At 42.5% G+C, this 18,697-nt stretch overlaps 1 protein-coding gene across 1 annotated transcript in view; it reads right to left on the reverse strand.

Annotated features, from left to right (window-relative positions):
• Positions 1-18,697, reverse strand: part of PGM5 (phosphoglucomutase 5) — a 111,245-nt gene that overhangs the window by 77,087 nt on the left and 15,461 nt on the right. The window contains exons 2-3 of the mRNA XM_069961876.1: positions 4,818-4,980; positions 3,207-3,353 (exon numbers count right to left, since the gene is read on the reverse strand). Coding sequence (XP_069817977.1) covers positions 3,207-3,353; positions 4,818-4,980 — 310 coding nt within the window. The remainder of the gene's footprint in view (positions 1-3,206; positions 3,354-4,817; positions 4,981-18,697) is intronic.

The following is an 18,697-nucleotide window of genomic DNA, read 5'->3' on the forward strand; positions in this document are numbered from 1 at the left end:
CTATTCAGAGGGGGGGGGGAGTGACGGAGGATTCAGCAGACCACCTGCTGAATGACAGTTATCTGCAGAGTATGTAGAGAGAGGGAGAGAGAGAAAGCCCCTGCGCGCCCCCCCCCCCCCTCCCTTCACTGTGAGGAGAAGCTGCTCCCTTATCTGGTTGCCGCACGCTGAGGATGGGTGACCTCTGACCTCCCTCTCCTGCCGGGACCTCTGTGACTGCACCACCTCTGTAAGTATACAGCACACTATCACTGATACAGTGGGGGGTGGGAGACACTGGGGGCTGCTTACACACAACTACTGACAGCAGCAGGGTGTTTTAGTTCTAGAGGAGCTGTGACACTGTAAGACTACAACTCCCAGCGTGGTCTGGCTGCTGTCTGTGCCCCCCTTCCAAGACTTATAGTTGAAGGGGACAAAAGCTGACAGAGCACACTGGGGGTTGTAGTCCCACACTGTGTACAGTTACCCTGTGACTGTAGCTCCTGTAGGACTGGAATATAATATGAATTTCCCCATATTACCTTATCTGATTGTATAAAACACTGAATAATAAACAACTAGTAATGTACCCCATGTACCCCAATATGGTCCCTGTACGGCGCTGTTATACTGTGATATTATCAGGTGGTATCGGGTCTGGTATGGTGGTATTAATCAGTCACAGTATGTTGGTATCAGGTCTGGTGTGGTGGTGTTATCCAGTCACAGTATGGCGGTATTGGTCAGGTCTGGTATGACAGTGTTATCCAGTCACAGTATGGCGGTATTGGTCAGGTCTGGTGTGGTGGTGTTATCCAGTCACAGTATGGCGGTATTGGTCAGGTCTGGTATGGCAGTGTTATCCAGTCACAATACGGCGGTATTGGTCAGGTCTGGTATGGTGGTATTATTCAGTCACAGTGTGGCGGTATTGGTCAGGTCTGGTATGGTGGTGTTACCCAGTCACAGTATGGTGGTATTGGTCAGGTCTGGTATGGCGGTGTTATCCAGTCACAGTATGGTGGTATCAGGTCTGGTATGGAGGTGTCATCCAGTCACAGTATGGCAGTATTAGTCAGGTCTGGTATGGTGGTGTTATCCAGTCACAGTATGGCAGTATTGGTCAGGTCTGGTAAGGCAGTGTTATCCAGTCACAGTATGGTGGTATTGGTCAGGTCTGGTATGGCGGTGTTATCTAGTCACAGTGTGGCAGTATTGGTCAGACCTGGTATGCTGGTGTTATCCAGTCACAGTATGGTGGTATTAGGTCTGGTATGGAGGTGTTATTCAGTCACAGTATGGCGGTATTGGTCAGGCCTGGTATGGCGGTGTTATCCAGTCACAGTATGGCGGTATTGGTCAGGTCTGGTGTGGTGGTGTTATCCAGTCACAGTATGGCGGTATTGGTCAGGTCTGGTGTGGCGGTGTTATCCAGTCACAGTATGGCGGTATTGGTCAGGTCTGGTGTGGCGGTGTTATCCAGTCCAGGAACTTGTAGTACAACAATCACAGCTTAAATATTATGACTGGTTCTTTAAAAAGTAAGAGGCGTTTGAGGTTCTGCACAGCTGAGGTGTATGATGAGGTTCTGCAGCAGCTGAGGTTTATGATGAGGTTCTGCAGCAGCTGAGGTGTATGATGAGGTTCTTCAGCAGCTGAGGTGTAGTGTGATGTTCTGCAGCAGCTGAGGTGTAGTGTGATGTTCTGCAGCAGCTGAGGTGTATGATGAGGTTCTGCAGCAGCTGGGGTTTATGATGAGATTCTGAAGAACATCATAATACATAATGAGAAAATAAGTTTACTAATAGCTGAGGTATCGACGTGAGAATAGTTCCTACACAATTGATTCTAGTATCGGGGGAGGGGGGGGGGTCCATTTTAATTTTCGCCTCAGGCAGCAGAAAAGCTAGAATCGGCCCTGTAAATAAATATTACAAAAGTTAATCCGTCCAGTACTTCTAAGCTGCTGTATGCCCCTGCATAGAAACCTCTCCTACTTTAAACAATTCCTGTAATGGCAGCAGAGAGCACTGTGTCAGACAAGTAGAAAGAATGCACCACTTCCTGTAGGACATACAGCAGATGATAAGTACTGGAAGGCCTGAGTGTTTAAAAAAGAAGAAATGTACAAATCTGTATAACTTTCTGACACCAGTTGAAAACAACAAAGCAGGGGAGGTTTTCTATGGGGATTTGCTACTGCTCTGAAGAGTTCCTGGCAGCAGAGAGCACCGTGCCAAACTGGAAAGAATACATCACCTCCTGCAGGACATACAGATACTAAAATAGTAAAAAAAGTTAATTACAAATCTGTATAACCTTCTGACAACAATTGATTTAAAAGATTTATTTATTTATGTTTGCTGCAGTAACCCTTTAATATCTATTCATAGTGCGAATGAGTTGAGTTTCTGCTGTGGAATAACTGTGGAAATGCTTAGGATTGTGAAAATGTACAGCATTTCTGTAGCATGTGGCTGTGCTCAAAAAACAACCAGCTGCTTTCTATTCAATCATGTTAAGAGCTATGTCATGCACAATAATATTATAGAGATGTCGCCTTTCAATGGAATCCTGCATCTGTCCTCAAGAAACCCATAGCAATGCATTTGCAAAAGGTCTCATCCTTTCTTCTTCTTTTTTTTATAATAAGAAGGTAAGATAAGCACACCCCATAATGATAGCTAAAATAACACGTAGGCCACGTTCACACAACGTATATTTTCATTAAACAAATGGCCGTTATTTAATGACAGCAGCCGATTGCATTGAACTCTATGGAATCCAGGCCGGAGTGTATACACACTGTATACACTCCGGCCAGGTTTCCATGCAGCCGCTCAAAAAAATGATGTGTAAAGTTTGTGCGGCCGAAATTCATTGAATAGTGGCCGCACAAAATTGACTTTGCCGACAATGTAAAGTGTGGCTTTGGACATATTTTACATTGGCTGTTATGGTTAATTGTAACACAGGTACAACCGAATGTGCCCGTATTCCTATTCAAAAGAAGCGATCTTCATCCGGCTGGTACTGCAGTACCGGCAGGGGTGAACTCCACAGACAGTGGCTGTTCTGTGTCACGGCCGTGTGACAAAACAGCCGCTGTCTTACAGCATGTGAACAGGGCCATAATGTCTTTCTGAACTATAGAGATCCAGTTGTACTATTTTACCCGTTGCACAATTAACACTGACAGCAAATAACACAAAAATCCCCAGTACCTCGAAATGGCTTGAACTTATTCTCCAAGTCAAATTCCTGTCTCCCAACTCTTGAAAGGTCAATCCGTAAATCAGGACAAATGGCATATTCCTCGATAGTTTTACTGATCTGATAAATCTTATCCGTAACAGCATCTGGAGCAGGACCTAAAAACAAAGTGAGAAAGCAAGTAAAACAAGCTCATGAGCCAACATACATCAGAGCATAAAGCATACAGTATGCATATCATGATATAGCAGCTACCGTAGCAATTGAGCTGTTAGGCTCTAGTGACAGAATTGGATGGGAAACATGGGGTGTAATGGCCAACATCTGCATCCAGGACCATAAGCAAAACATCTGCTTGGAACAAAATTGTGAGAATTTATTAGACTGCAGATATGTGGTGTCAGCTTTATATGACTTAACAATGGATTTTCAATGAGCTGCAGAATTGAACTCATCAAAACACATCACAATTGTGTTTGAGGTTTCTATGCAAAAATTAACATGTAAATTTTTGATAACGTGTACATTTATTTTGATACTATCCTGATTACTTTTTCCTACACCAAGGTCATATTGTATTTAGGATTATTGAAGAGCTAGTAAAAACTCTACCTTACTGTATGACTGTTTATATTTAGCCTCCCTGTGCCCTTGCAGCGCCAATCACGAACCAATCAGTGGCTTTAGAAGCTCCTGCTCATGCAAAGTCATGGCCAACTAAAGGAATGCCTGCTCAGCCAGTCAGTGACTGGGACCGGACACCACTGCAGTCACTGATTGGCTGAGAAGGTACTTTTCCCCGGGTCATTACCAGCTGGGAGGTAATGATGCCCGGTGGTTGTCAGTGATCTGTTGATGCAGTGCTGTGGGGAAGGGAGTGGGGTGCAGGTGGGGTAAATATACATTCTTTATTATGCTTCCACACACCCCTGCCTGCACTGTATTTTTTAATTGGAGTTTTCCTTAAGGGTACGTGCACACTGGGGAATGAACGGGTTCATTCTTTGGACGGACGACGGACTCCACCTGTGCATAGAATGGAGTCTATGACACGGGCAGAGACGCGCGCACCTGCATCAGTTCGCCTTCGGGTGCGAGCTGCAGAATGCACGATGGGTTATCCGTTGCTATTCCACTGTTGATTAAAGGGGAACTATTGACAGACTATTAGACAAATCTAACCTGCTATTACACAGGAGGCGCTGAGGAGGAAGGTATGTCTCTCACCTTCCTCTTCGGCGCAGTTCCGATGCAGTTACTAGTTTGCTCCATGGTCCAGTTTAGACCATTTAGGAGCACTGGCCACCCCATAGCGCTGATCCACACGGCCAGCCGACCTCTCTCTAATCATTATGAATGGAGCAAGCAATCCGGGGATGGGCCAGATCAGGGCTATGGGGATGGGCAGTGCTCTTAACAGGTGCCCCAGTGCTCCTAATGGTCTCTCTCGACAGTGGAGCACACGACTAAATGCACCGGCACCACCCCAAGAAGGAAGGTAAGAGACATACTGTGCATCAGCAGGTTGGATTTGTCTAACCTGCTAAAAGTTCCCCTTTAAATTAACTATGTGAACTAATAAAATAACTAATAAAATATTTTTAACTTTGTAATTCTTTTACCTCCGTTGGCAACATTGAACTTTATTCCAAAATCTCCACCAGGTCCTCCTGGATTGTGACTAGCTGTTAGAACAATTCCTCCAATTGCCTTGATTTTTCTAATGATGCAAGAGACAGCAGGAGTGGACAGCAATCCATTCTGACCAATAACCAAACGACCAATCTACATGCAACAAGGAAAGTAAAAAATCCCATTATCGAATATTTAGTAACAGGTGATAGTATTGTCCTTAATAGACTGATAATAATTGTCTGCCAACAACTACTCTATGGGGGACATGTATTATCCGGCGAAATGTGGTTTTTCTGCGGAAAGTGACGATTTGCGAATTATTTTAAGCGCAAATGGGTGATTTGCGAATAAAATATTCACAAACCGGGGGTGGCGGGGAGGAGGCTGAACAGGGGGCGTGGACTCATAGTCTGCACGATTCATCATTTTTGTATCTTATAGATACGCCGAAAACCTACTCCAGTCCTCAGCTGGCCGTGCGCACCGGAGCATACAGGATTTATGTAGAGGCAGTCCGCCTCTACATAAATCCCCGTAGCACCAGAAATGCGGGGACATTTTTAAGTCCGGCGTAAAAAACGTCGGACTTAATAAATGTCCCGCTATGTCTTTAATATCATAAAGGGAAAACTCTAACCTGCTGATATCTCCCTATTGCCAAAGGGGGTCTCAGGATGAAGGTAGGTTTCTTACCTTCATTCTCTGCACCATTTCTCTGATATTAGAAATTTCATTTCATACTTATTCGTTTTTTTGTGCACTGGGGGCGTGACTACTACTCCCAGTGCATCAATTTGACCCAACCCTGGCTGGCCTGCTCGACTGATATTCATTAGAAAGGGTGGTCTGGTCCAGGGCACTGGGAGACAGGAGTCCCGCCCCTAGTGCACCAAAGTGTCTAATTAGCATAACAATTAAACTACTAATAGCATGGAAATGGCAGACAGGATGAAGGTAAACCATGAAAAACATATTCTTAAAATATAATAACAATAATTTAATCTTTATAATTTTAATCATTGACTTGTTACAAAGCTATAAAGTACTGACTACATTGCTGGAGATAAACAGTCAATTAAACTTGGCTATTTTGACTACTGTATATAGGAGTTTATTTTTTTACAACCTTATTAATCTGTAAGTTATTATGTTGTAAAATCATACATTTTTTAGTAACTTCTCTATCAGTCTGCATGTGTTAGTAGTCTAATGCTGTTTGTTACAGTACGTCACTGTGACTACTGACAACATCGAGGTAACAGGAATGAATATAGTTATTCATTCAATGACATTCTATGAGATGTGACCATATGTGGAGTTGCTTTAATCATCGATTCTTGGAAACATTCAGGATTATTACTTTTGGTTCTTGGTAACCACAGCTAAAGTTGGTATGAGCAAGCTTGTTATTTTCAGCACACATAATTAATATATTTTTGTTGTGAAAACTTTGCCAACATTGCCATATCTGTGACTTGTTGACAGGCTATTACTTGACACTTATTCATTGATTAACATTGCCAAAAACATTTTTTATTAAATAAGGAAAAAGAATGAATAATATTAAATAGCACTAGGATGTAGTCAACATTTTATCTTCCTTTATGGTTTTTAACCCCTTCCCGCATAATCACGTACCAGCACGTCCATTTCTGTACACCGTTCCGGCAGATGGACATGCCGGTACATGACAGGAATGTCATCAGTGCAATCGCAGCACCTTTAGTGCTGCAAGAAGAGAGAATCCTCCCTTCATTCCTCATTGGGGCTGTGCGATGAGATTGCTGTGATGTCATATCGCTGTGCTGTGATATCAGGAGGCTTCCCCAAAGCTTCCTGGTGTCAGAACTATGGTGGCTGATCAGGCTCAGCCTAAGGTTGAGTCTGATCAGCTTTGCCTATTACAGACATATTGCATTGGAGTCCTGATCAGCACTGCAATGCAATATGCCTGTAATCAGGCAATTGCACAGTAAAGTCCCCATGTGGGACAATAAATCAAAGTGTAAACACACACACACAAAATATTAATAATAAAGTAAAATTCACATATAATCCCCATAGCCCCCAATACAATAATAAATGTTGGAAAAAAATAAAAATAAAAAAGTACAAATACTTTGTATGACTTTGTATGGCTGCATGCGTAATGGCACTGGCATTGAAATTATTACGTGATTAAACCTGCACGGTGACTGCAGAAAATTTTACATGAGAGAAATGCTAATTTTGTAATTTTTTCATGGAAAAAATGCATTTTTTCACAAAACATTTTTTGCAAAATTTACCACTAACTTAAAATACAATATGTCACAAAAAAAATAATCTCAGAATCAAAAAGTATACTTATAGCATCATGTAGCTGCATAAAGTGAGACAGGTTGGATTTTAAAAATGGGCTCTGGTCATGAAGGCCAAAATCAGTCCAGTCCTGAAAGGGTTAATGTTAATGTAAATTACAGAGTTATTCCCATATAAGATATTTATTGCTTATCTACAGCCCACTCATCTGTTTGCATAAATTTGACCACCTCTGGCCACCCCAAACAGGCTCAGATGGGGGTCCCTGAAACAGAGCTAAGATAGGGGAACTAAAAAAAAAAAGTAATTAAAAAATAAAAAGTTCTTGAATAAGTTCTTGAAAACTGTAAAAAAGTTATCAAAATTCAAAACTCCTCGTACTGAGCAGAAATTTTCATACTGTTGTGAACACTATAAATGAAATACTGCAAAAAAAAAGAAAGAAAGAAAAAATAATTTAAGTTGTTTGGTCACCACATCCAAAAAAAAGCACGGACTTAAAAGTGATCCCATCAACTCTAAAATATCACTAATAAAAAAAACAGCAAAATTAAAAAAAAAAGTACAAAAACAAGGAAAAAATTCTTTCAAGGAAATAAATTAGTGGGGTATTCAAGACCAAAATGTGGTTTTTGTAGCTGAAAAGCAAGTCTTTACCGTAGCCTTTAATGTTGTAGCTGAGCAGCAAGTCAGTCTTTGATGTTTCAATATAAATGCATCAATTTAGGGTTATGAGGACGGTTACTCTGGACACACGGTACAGTGCATGCCCGGATTAGTAATCTGTTGGACCGGGCAAATGCCTGCTGGGCCACCAGGATTACCAATCCCCGTGGCCGCCTATCCCACTGCATACTTGGATCGGCAGCCCTTTGCAGCAGTAGTTTTGAAAAGCGGGGCCGGACGCTGCGCTGTTCACTCTGCCGCTCTGCCAGCCCCCTAGTCAGACTCCACTGCCTCCCCCCCCCTCTCCCGCACTTACAGCACTCAGGGGCCTCGGCCCCTTAAAAATACTGATTTGTGAAGTAGACGTGGCTGCAGCCCACCCCTGATGGCTGACGACACTTCCTGGAGGCGTTGCAGAGGAGAAGACACCGCAGGGAAACGGAACAACAGGAATAAGAAGACACCACTAGTGGAGAGCGATGTGACAGGTAAATAAGCTTTTTTTTGTTTTGTGCTTTTTTCACACAGCGGCTGCATAACAAGGGGCTGCAAAAAAGGGGCTGCATATTGTATATGGGAATATTACAAAGGGGGTGGCAGATATTTATGGAGATTTTACAAAGAGGGGAGGGCTAGTCTATATAGAGATATTACAAAGTGTGTGTGTGGGGGGGGGGGCGTGCTTTTTGTGGGGGGGGGGGGAAACACACCCTCAGCATGCGGCATTTTGGAGTAACTGTCACAGAGCCTATAAAATGGCAGAGAGGGAAAAAACCACCACACCAAAACATCCATTGACTAATATCTGCCCACTGGCGTTTTTGTAAAAAAAAAAAAACACCATGGCTTTTTTTGGCATTTCCTGAAATTTTAAAGCGGTGTAAAACCAGACTGATAGCAGATGCTGGAAATTTATTTAATATTTTAAAAACACAATATTTTGGACCCACTCACTTTATGAAATTCTTTATAGGGAGGGAAAAAAAACATTATGCAGGGAATTTATCAAGAGCAGCAATTTACATGCCGTTCTATTCTCAGCCCCCAACCCCCCAGTAGATTTATCAAGAGGCACAACTAATGATTTTGAATATTCTTGGGTTAGCATGCTCCAACTGCATTCTTCAAATCCCACCAAAGATTTTTATAATTCAAGTAAGGCAACCATAGGCCACTACAGAATCTTTCAAAACTTATGAAACAAAGCTTTGGTGAACTTTGAAGTACAATTGGGATCATGGTCCATTTAAAGGTCTGATGAGGCCCAAACCAGCTTTCTCACAGAAGGCGTGACATATTCTTTTTGGATTTCCTAATATTCTATTGAATCCCTCCAGTGCTAGAGGAAGGAAAGAAGCCCCAAGGCATCGAGCCACCACTATGCTTCAATGTACACAGGGTGTTCTTTTCAGCATATGCTTAAATCTTACCCATTCAGACGTACCACCATCTATAGGCCCCCCAAAATTCCCGTTCCAGTACAGAATGGAAAAAACTGCTGCGCCCAATTGGTATGGTTTTAAGCACATTGGTTCCAACTATTGTTGGTTTTTTTGAGCAGTAGAGCTATAAGTCTCTGCGCAGAAAGATCTTTTGTTCTTTAATATTGCCATTAAATCTTGCTGCAGGTTTTTGTAGTCACTCAAGAGTTTCTGATCACCTGCCTCTTAAAGTAGCCAGTGATAGATTCCCCTTTCATGTCAGAGGTTTGTTTCGGTCGGGGTCTAGGTGCTGAGATAACCAAAAGTTCTGGAAGAGGTACAGTGATTACCGAAAGTTCCATAGGGCTCCATTATAATTCCAACCACCACTACTTTAGCAGTGAGAGGGAGAGAAAGAGGCAGGGCCCACGCTGCTGCGCATGTCTGCCCCTTCCTTCTTTTTTTTTTAAACGATATTTTATTAGTGGCTTACGTTATATTTGAACATACATATTGAAAATTCATTACATATTCAAAAAGAAAGTCGCTCACAGGCAACAAAGGATTGTATGTTTACAATATCATACAGATACAATGAGCCTTTGTAATAACCTTAAAAGATATAGTATCATATACAATACAAAAACCAAAAAACATAAGTAGAAAAACAGTCATTTATAATATCACCTTAAAACATGGTATAGATGTCAGATATTCAAATATGCTACCAATAGAATGGAGAGAATTGTCTTTAACAGAGAAAGGGAAAAGCTTAAGATATTTGGAGTGCTCCCAGAGTTCCCTTTTGGGCGGCCATGCAATACCAATCAGTGTCCTTAAATTGATTAATGACAGAGTCTCTCTCTTCTATAGTAAAATCATGAATTAGAAATTGTGTCCATTTGGACATAAATGTTTTTGTTGATTTTTCTTTGGTGCGCAATACATCCAAAAGTTCCCAATGAAAGATCTCCTTCAGAGCGGAGATTACCTCAGAAATGTCTGGTAGAGTATCCAGTATCCAGTGTCTTAATAAACATTTCAGGGAAACTAATAGAGTTAAATGAATTCCTTTAGAAGTAAGTAATTTGGGAGAGGGAGTAGTAGAGTCTATATCAATAAAATAAAAAAGATAACTAAGAGGGAGAAGTGGTATGGCATGGCCCCAAGTGGACAAAAGATAGAGCCGCACAGAGTCCCAAAATTCCTGCACTCGCGTGCAGGCCCAGACAAAATGAAACAAGTCTGCTTTAGGAAGTGAACATTTCGGGCAACTGTTTATGTGAGCAGTGTGGGAGTTGGAAAAAGGAATATTAAAGACATATATAGCCTTGTGTATAAAGCGGAAATGTATTTCACGTAGAACCACATTGGGAGTGGCAGAATACACTAGTTGAGATCCTCTCAATATTTGTTGGGTAAGATCCTCTGAAAAAATTACGGAGGACCATTTTTAAAAAAAAATTTGTCTAGATAAATTCTTTTGAGAGCGTGATCTAAGTTCTCCATATGTATGTGATAAAGAATTATGAACCGGTGGTGTGGGGAATAGATTATCAAATTCTATATCACTTTCTGCTTCTGCTATGTCCCGCACTCTGGAAGTAAGAAATTCAATTATAGAATCGTATTGAGGTAAATGAAATGAAGACAATTTAAATCGTGTTCTGACGATATCCCATGATAAGAAAGTGTTGGAATTAGTATCCAGCAGATCCCCAACAGAAGAAACATGTGCACTCTGCCACTCTGAGTAGTCCAACTTGTCTGAGTCAGGTGGGTAAAGTGGTGAATGCCACAGAGGAAATCTTTTCGATAGGCAAAAGGGTAAACCATATAATTTTCGTATCGCCTTCCATGTGGCAATGGTGTCTTTAAAGATAACACTTCTCTTAATTTCTGGGGGTAGTTCTGGTAATTTAGCATGTAGCAGGGTGGGTAAAGGCCAAGGTGCTGCTAAAGCTTTCTCAATCAAAATATTGGAGAAATATGATGTGTCCATAATCCAATCTTTAGCATGGCGAAAGAGAGCGGCTAAATTTGCCCCTTCCTTCTAATGATCGGGAAGGTGGGGGGGTTGTTTCTGCACCCAGACCCCCACCGATACAAACCTCTGACATGTCGCTACGACATGGCAGAAGTTTGTTTAAATTATATTTATCCTTTATGTGTGCATACAGTATTAGGCTATGTTCACACTGCGTATATGTCCGGCCGCATATTTTCGCGGCCAAACATATACGCGGTAAACTCCGGCCGGAGATTTACGCTACTTGCGGCCGGCTACGTACGGACCGCAAACTTACGCCCGGAGTCTACTTACGCTTCCCGAGCGCCCTACGTAGCGATCTGACAGCGGTCTTTTACTAGGATATCTTCGGCTAGCCCCGGACACCCCACAGAACCTTTTGGATCGGCACAAAAAGCTGCAAAAATGAAGAAATCACCACTACGTACGGGACCGCATGTAACGCTACGGGCGTAAGTTACGGCATTTTCGTCCTCAAACAATGATCTGGTTCATTTTTTACAGTGCCACGTATGATCCGGGCGTAAGTTCGTACGTAGTGTGAACTGTGCAGCCGTACATCGTATACTTTCCATTGTACGCAAACTACGTAAGTCTCCGGCCGCTTATTCACGGAACGCGCTACGGCCGGAAACTTACGTAGTGTGAACATAGCCTAAAAGGTCCACCTTTTTCCTAGAAAGTTCCTACAGTGTTGTGTGTGTGTGTGTGTGTGTGTCTGTCTGTGTGTGTGTCTGTGTCTGTGTGTATGTGTTAACCCTCCACAGCCTTGTCTGCTTACAAAAGTATAAACTACAGTATATTGCATAAATAAAAAAATAAAACAGCATAAACAACCTAAAATATAAAAGGCAGATAAAACACTGTACCACAGGCTTTGTAGTGGACCTTGTTTGACACTGTACATCATACAAATTATTAAAGGGGTTGTCCGGCGCTAAAAAATTATTCACAGAATAACACACATTACAAAGTTATACAACTTTGTGATGTATGTTATGTCTGTGAATGGCCCCCTTCCCCGTGTCCCACGACCCCTACCCGTGTACCCGGAAGTGTGGTGCGCTATACTCACCTGTCACGTGCCGACCACGGTCTCCGATCCTCAGCAGTGACGTCTTCTTCGGGCGGCCGGCGGATCTTCCCAAGTGCCGGCCGCCCTCTGCAGTATCATCCGAAGCTCAGCCGCGATTGGCTGAGCATAACTGTGCTCAGCCAATCGCAGCTGAGCAGCTGATGACGCTGGCCGCCCGAAGAAGACGTCACTGCTGAGGATCGGAGACCGTGGTCGGCACGTGACAGGTATGTATAGCGCACCACACTTCCGAGTACACGGGTGGGGGTGGTGGGACACGGGGAAGGGGGCCATTCACAGACATAACATACATTACAAAGTTGTATAACTTTATAATGTGTGTTATTCTGTGAATAATTTTTTGGCGCCGGACAACCCCTTTAATGTTATTAGGGTCCTAGGAGAATCAATGCAATAATCTAATCTATAACCTTCTATGGTTGTTCTTTCTATTATTGCACAGCTGGTTTGTGCCGTGTTTAATAGATCTGTATTGTTGTGGTTACATACAGTATCTGTAGCTGCCAAATGAAATGTTCCCTGTACACATCCACTCAACATTGTGAATCCCTGGGATACTTTGCCGGATTTCACTAGACACCCACTACTTCCTTTCCTATATTCCTAATAATAAAGGAACCAGGGAAAGGATGAGCTTTGTTCCTCTGTTTAATTATTAAAGTTGTGCAAAGCATGCCATGTATGGCAAATCTTCTACTCTCAGACACAGCTGTCAGCCAGACGTGCCAGCTCTTAAATAGGCTTGGAGAAGCAAAAGAAACGCAGTTCGAGCTACAAGTAAACATACTGTAATAAGGAGTAACTTGGAAAACCTCTATCCCAGAATCATTGAAATCCATCCTGCTTTCAGAGTCTGTGAGTCATTATTGTTCTCTTCCCTGGGAAAGTTGCATCTTCCTTATAGTGATGAAGAGACATTGACATGCAATGTTTTGCGGGAACCTTTTTAAAGCAAATCTATGGTTCCTACACTATTTTATGAAGTGCTGTGTTTATGCTGTATATATATATATATATATATTGTCCCCTTGAAACAATGCACCCAGGAAGCCCATATCACAGGGTCCATAGGCTCATATCATTTTTACTCTACCCAAGGTAAAACTGTTTCTGACACCATTAGGAGCAGCTTATTGCATACTGATTTATCATTGGCGCCAATAGGACCTAGGAGAATTCCTATGCAGTGAACACCCCCTATAGTTGGCCACAAGCAGCCAGAATTTTATCACGCAACTCTAATGCTATGCTAAGAGGAGATAACCCCGGGCCTGTACTAGGTCTCCATGGTTGCCATGACTGATCTACTGCTACAGCAGTTAAAGTAAAAAATGTTTTTTAAAATAATTTTCAAAATCACTCTCCAATTAAAAAATAAACTCCTCCCCTTACTCCATTTTAAAAAAGTAAACAAAAAACATAAACATATTTGATATTGCCACATGCGGTATTGTCTGAACTCTTAAAATATAACATCAATCACGTGTGGTGTGTGACTTGGGAGGGGGGGGGGGGATACCAAATGCCAGAATTGCATTTTCAAAATGAAATATAGGTCTCTTTATTTATTTTTTTTGTATCATTTATAAGGCTGTGTTCACACACAGTATTTTTGTTCAGTATTTGCAACCAAAACCAGAAGTGGATTGAAAACACAGAAAGGCCATATTCTCACACTGTTGAAATTGAGTGGATGGCCACCATTTAATGACCCATAACGGCCATTATTTCAAAACAAAGGCTGTTTTTAAAATAACGGCAATTATTTGTTATTAAATGGCTGCCTTCCACTCCATTTCAACAGGGATTTGAACAAAAGGATGAGCTACTGGCAGGTCACTAGAAAGGTGCGTTACCCCTAGACTACAGCTCCAACACATTTGAGGTCAGAGATGCAACTATATCTGAGTGTTTCTTTCAGACATAACCTGCCTACAGAGGACTGATCTGCAATCAGAGACACTGGCTGAGAGCTGAGTGAGCAGGAGGCCGGGTAGCATTGATTATTTATAAACAGGATGGAGAAGGAAGGAGCTATGAGGTGTGCCAGACTACACTGAGGTGAGGCACAAACTACACTTTGACACTTACAGTAGTATTGTGCATAATCCACTGCACAGACAAATTACCAAAAGGCTACATGCTTACTAGGGGACTGCCAGCTACAGCACGGTCAGCACCTTAGGTATGGCCCGGGTGCTGACAGATTCCCTTTAACTAATTCTTATTCTAACTAATGTAAACTTAGACTAGACAGTGTAAAGATGTACTAGATTTAGTGGCTCATGCTATTGGAAAAATCAGTAGAACTTATAGACTGTATTTTAAGGCCCATTTTAACACATCATTGTACAGCCCCTGTGCAGGCCATCCATCACAGACTGAACAAATCTGTAATTCTCGCATGGCCAGAGCATTACACTTCTGAATTGACAAGGTTGTGTTAGTTCACATAAGTGCTAGAGCAATTGTCATCCATAGAGTTGCACCCTTAGCCACACTTTCTATACTAAAGCCACACCTGCATATGCATTTTTGTTGGACAAGGAGGAAAAAACATCTAAAACACATAATAAATGTACACAGCATCTAAGCCAGTTTTTTGTTCACATTCTGGACCTCTGGAGGGGGTTCATCTCTCAGGAGAACAAAATTATGAGACATGTTGAAAATGTGGAAACAGGCGTAAACTATGGCAGAAATCTATACCTGCTCTGGAGCTTGTGTTGATTTCTATGCCCACTATGTGGCAGGCTCACGTCCCACTGGATTTACTAAGAGGTGTGCAAACCAACAGGGTGAATGGGGGTCGGGATTTATTAAAGATACTGTTCCTGATAAATCTCTCACATTGTTCATACCATCTTCCTGCCCCTGGCTATTATAGGCTATTAGTCTAGCCTGTTCTTCCTCATACTGGAAGGCTCACATCTTTCCTAAAGGGAATATCCAAGACTAGAAAAATATTTCCTCCAGAAAAAGTCCCACTCATGCCTTCAGTTTGTGTGTAGCATTGCATATTAGTTCCATTGAAGGGAATGGAGCAGGGTTGCAATACAATGTACAACCTGAGGACAGGTGTGATGCTGTTTAGAGGAAAGCAGCTATGTTTTTCTATATCTGTATAACCCTTTAAGGAACTGTGTCAAGTAATAATAATGTATTTTTTAATATACACATAATGACAATGTATTCCACAGAACTGTACAGAGCTTGCCATCACTCAAGTGGCTCTTCATAAACATATCTAGCTAAGGGCATAGGCTGTCCACATGAGGTGGCCCCTGTATCAGTAAATATAAATAATATGTACTACAGTCTATATATATTTTTTCCACTGCATAGCCATACTTTTCATCTAAATCAGTATTTGTATAGGTAACTTGAATGTTATCAGGTATTTGCTAATGGAAGGATTAAGCGGCAATCAAAACAGGTGACACCCATGTTATACAAATGGAAGGGAAAAAAATCATACGTGGTTCATGTACAAAGCTCTTGGAGACAATTTATCGACAACTTTTAGCAAACAGCCAATGTCATCTACAAAAATCTATGGCTGCATATACAATAACCATGGTCAAAAAGAACACATTTATACACCTACATGATAGACTGTAGGCACATCATAGTTACATAAAAACAACCAACAATTTTTCACTTAGCGCTATACTATTATGCTAGTTTCTGTTCTGCTAGATAAAAGTGTCAACAGACATATAAACTCGACACTGATCCAATGCGCTCCCGACCCATTTTACAAGTTCACCACCCCTGTTTGATTCAACAATATATCCCAACAGACGGTACCAATTTGGAAGGTTAAGTGACTGCGGTCATTACCTGCCTTCCCACTGTTTTGTTGGCCTTAAATCAAATGGATAATTAATTATATCTCCAATTGTCAGTGTCCATTTTCCTTTTATGAATTGTTCAACTCGGAAGATGCCCTGGCCAGTGGCACCATTCACAGGTCTCTAGGTTCCATACTGGCTTACAAAGAAAGTTCAGGTTGACGTAACTCCTGAGAGTTATGGATGCTCATGTGGGACAAAAGTCCTACAATTTCAGCAAAATTATCTGCCTTCCTCAGGGATGTCTGTAGTCCACACAATCTCCTTTTATAGAGTGCCATGTACATTTTGAACTTTTAGAAATTAAATGAAACTTCTAAAAGTCCAACAGGTACATGGAGGATAGGAGATCTTGACCTGTGCTGGCTACTACAGAATATGTGTCAGAGGCAATAGAGAAGAACCTGACAACTGACAAAGGAGGACTGACTCCTCAGCTCCTGTGTGTCCAATGTAGAGGATCTTACAAACCTAAGGGTCCTATTCCACGGGCCCATTCAATGATGTAAACGAGCGGCGATCTGCTAGATTGCTGCTCGTTTACTGGGCCTATTCCACGGCCCGATGATCGTTGAGCAAGGGCTGCAAGGACATTGTTACCGATGTCCTTGCAGCCCTTGCAGCATCATAGATTACCTGTCCAGGCTTCTTCTCCGCGCTGTCTTCATCCCCGGGTCCCGCGCTCTCTATCTTCAGAATGGCCGGTCAGCTGACAGGCCACACAATCACAGGCCGCGGCGGTCCCGGCCTGTGATTGGCTGAGCGCTCCGTCAGCTGACCGGCCATTCTGAAGATAGAGTGTGCAGGACCCGGGGATGAAGACTAAAAGTGCGGAGAAGAAGCCTGGACAAGTAATGTATGGTGCTGCTGCTGCTTGTCAAATTGCCGGTCGCCCGCCGCGCACCGCTGTTCAACCGTAGCGATGCGCGGTGGGGGAACGATGATTTTAGGTCTGGCCCTAAATGAACGATCAGCCAATGACACGATCATCGGCTGATCGTTCTCTTTATTTCACCGAACGATAATCAGCCGAATAGGGCCAAATGGGGCCGATCCGGCCGATTATCATTACTGTGGAATAGGGCCCTAAGGCTTCATTTACACGTCCACAAAACTGTAATTGCGGTTTCAGGAAAATACTTTGCAATTGCTTGTTTACTTGACAACTGATGCAAAACAATATGAAACAGTTGACATAATAAATGTTACCCAAAGTGCTCCCTGGCGAACTCTCATGACTGGTGAGTCAAACTTGCTCCTCCTGGAGTCTGATCCTCCATCAGCATTACCAGGGTCTGGTTTGGCGTGCAAACACACGGATGGCTTGACGTATTAGGAGCTACATGTACTATATGTACCCCGATGACACTGATCACAGACACAGGAGGAGCAAGTTTGACTCACCAGTCATGGGAGTTCACCGTTTCAGGAGTTATGTATCCTGATGATGCTGATGGAGGATCACAGATACAGGAGGAGCAAGTCTGACCCACCAGTCGTGAGAGTTTGCCAACGAGTCCTTTGAGTGAAATATATTATGTGAACTGTTTCATATTGTTTTGCATCAATTTCCAAGTAAATAAGTGATTGGAAAGTGTTTTCCTTGTAAGGTGTGGTGTCTTGCTGGAAGTTCTGAAGACTGTTCCATGGCACATTGTCCGTATATATGGACCGTGCACGGAATGGAATTATGAGGCCTTAGAGGAGATAAGGGTCAGGTAGTGGGAATTTAACTACCCAATCCTTTTAGGGAGATAATTTTTCACCAAAAACACTTATGCACTCAGCTGAGTCAAGTGTGTGTGTATAGAAGAATTGCAAGAGTTAGCTGTTAGCTGAATGAATGCTCTGCCAATAGCTGTCTTACGTGTATGGCTCTATTAGGCAATGAAGATGTTCTAAGGCCGGGTTCACACTGAGGCAAAACTAGCGGAATTCCGCGGGCGGAATGCCGTTAGCCTCCCTCTCATAATGGAAGTCTATGGGAGTATGGAAGGCGCGTGCTCCTGCTCTGTCCACGCTGAAGAGTGAACATGTTCATTCTTCAGCGCGGAGAGACGCTGTGAGAACAGCAGCGCGCGCCTCCCATAGACTCACATTATAAGAGGGAGGCTAACAGCATTCCGCGGCAGACAATTTCGCTAGTTTTGCTCAGTGTGAACCCGGCCTTAGGGTATGTTAACACTGAGGAATAGGCGAGTATTCAGCGAGGAATTGAAGAGGAAAGTTTTCTGCTTGAAATTCCTCACCTAGGGTGGGTTCACACTAAGGAATCCGTGCTGAGAAGTTCCGGTGGTAGACTGAATTCTGCCGTCCGCCAAAAGAATTTACTTTTTGCAGACAGAATTCGCCTGCCCATAGAATTTCAAGCAGAATTCAAGCCCCATTGACTTATAAAGGATTTCTCTAGCGGAATCTGCCAAAAAAATTGACATGTCAATTCTTCAGCCGGAAAGCGGCTCTGCAGCAGAAAATTCTGCTCAGAAATTCAGCAGTGTGA

Source organism: Dendropsophus ebraccatus, chromosome 3 (genome assembly GCF_027789765.1).
Source record: "Dendropsophus ebraccatus isolate aDenEbr1 chromosome 3, aDenEbr1.pat, whole genome shotgun sequence".
Classification (NCBI taxonomy): domain Eukaryota; kingdom Metazoa; phylum Chordata; class Amphibia; order Anura; family Hylidae; genus Dendropsophus; species Dendropsophus ebraccatus.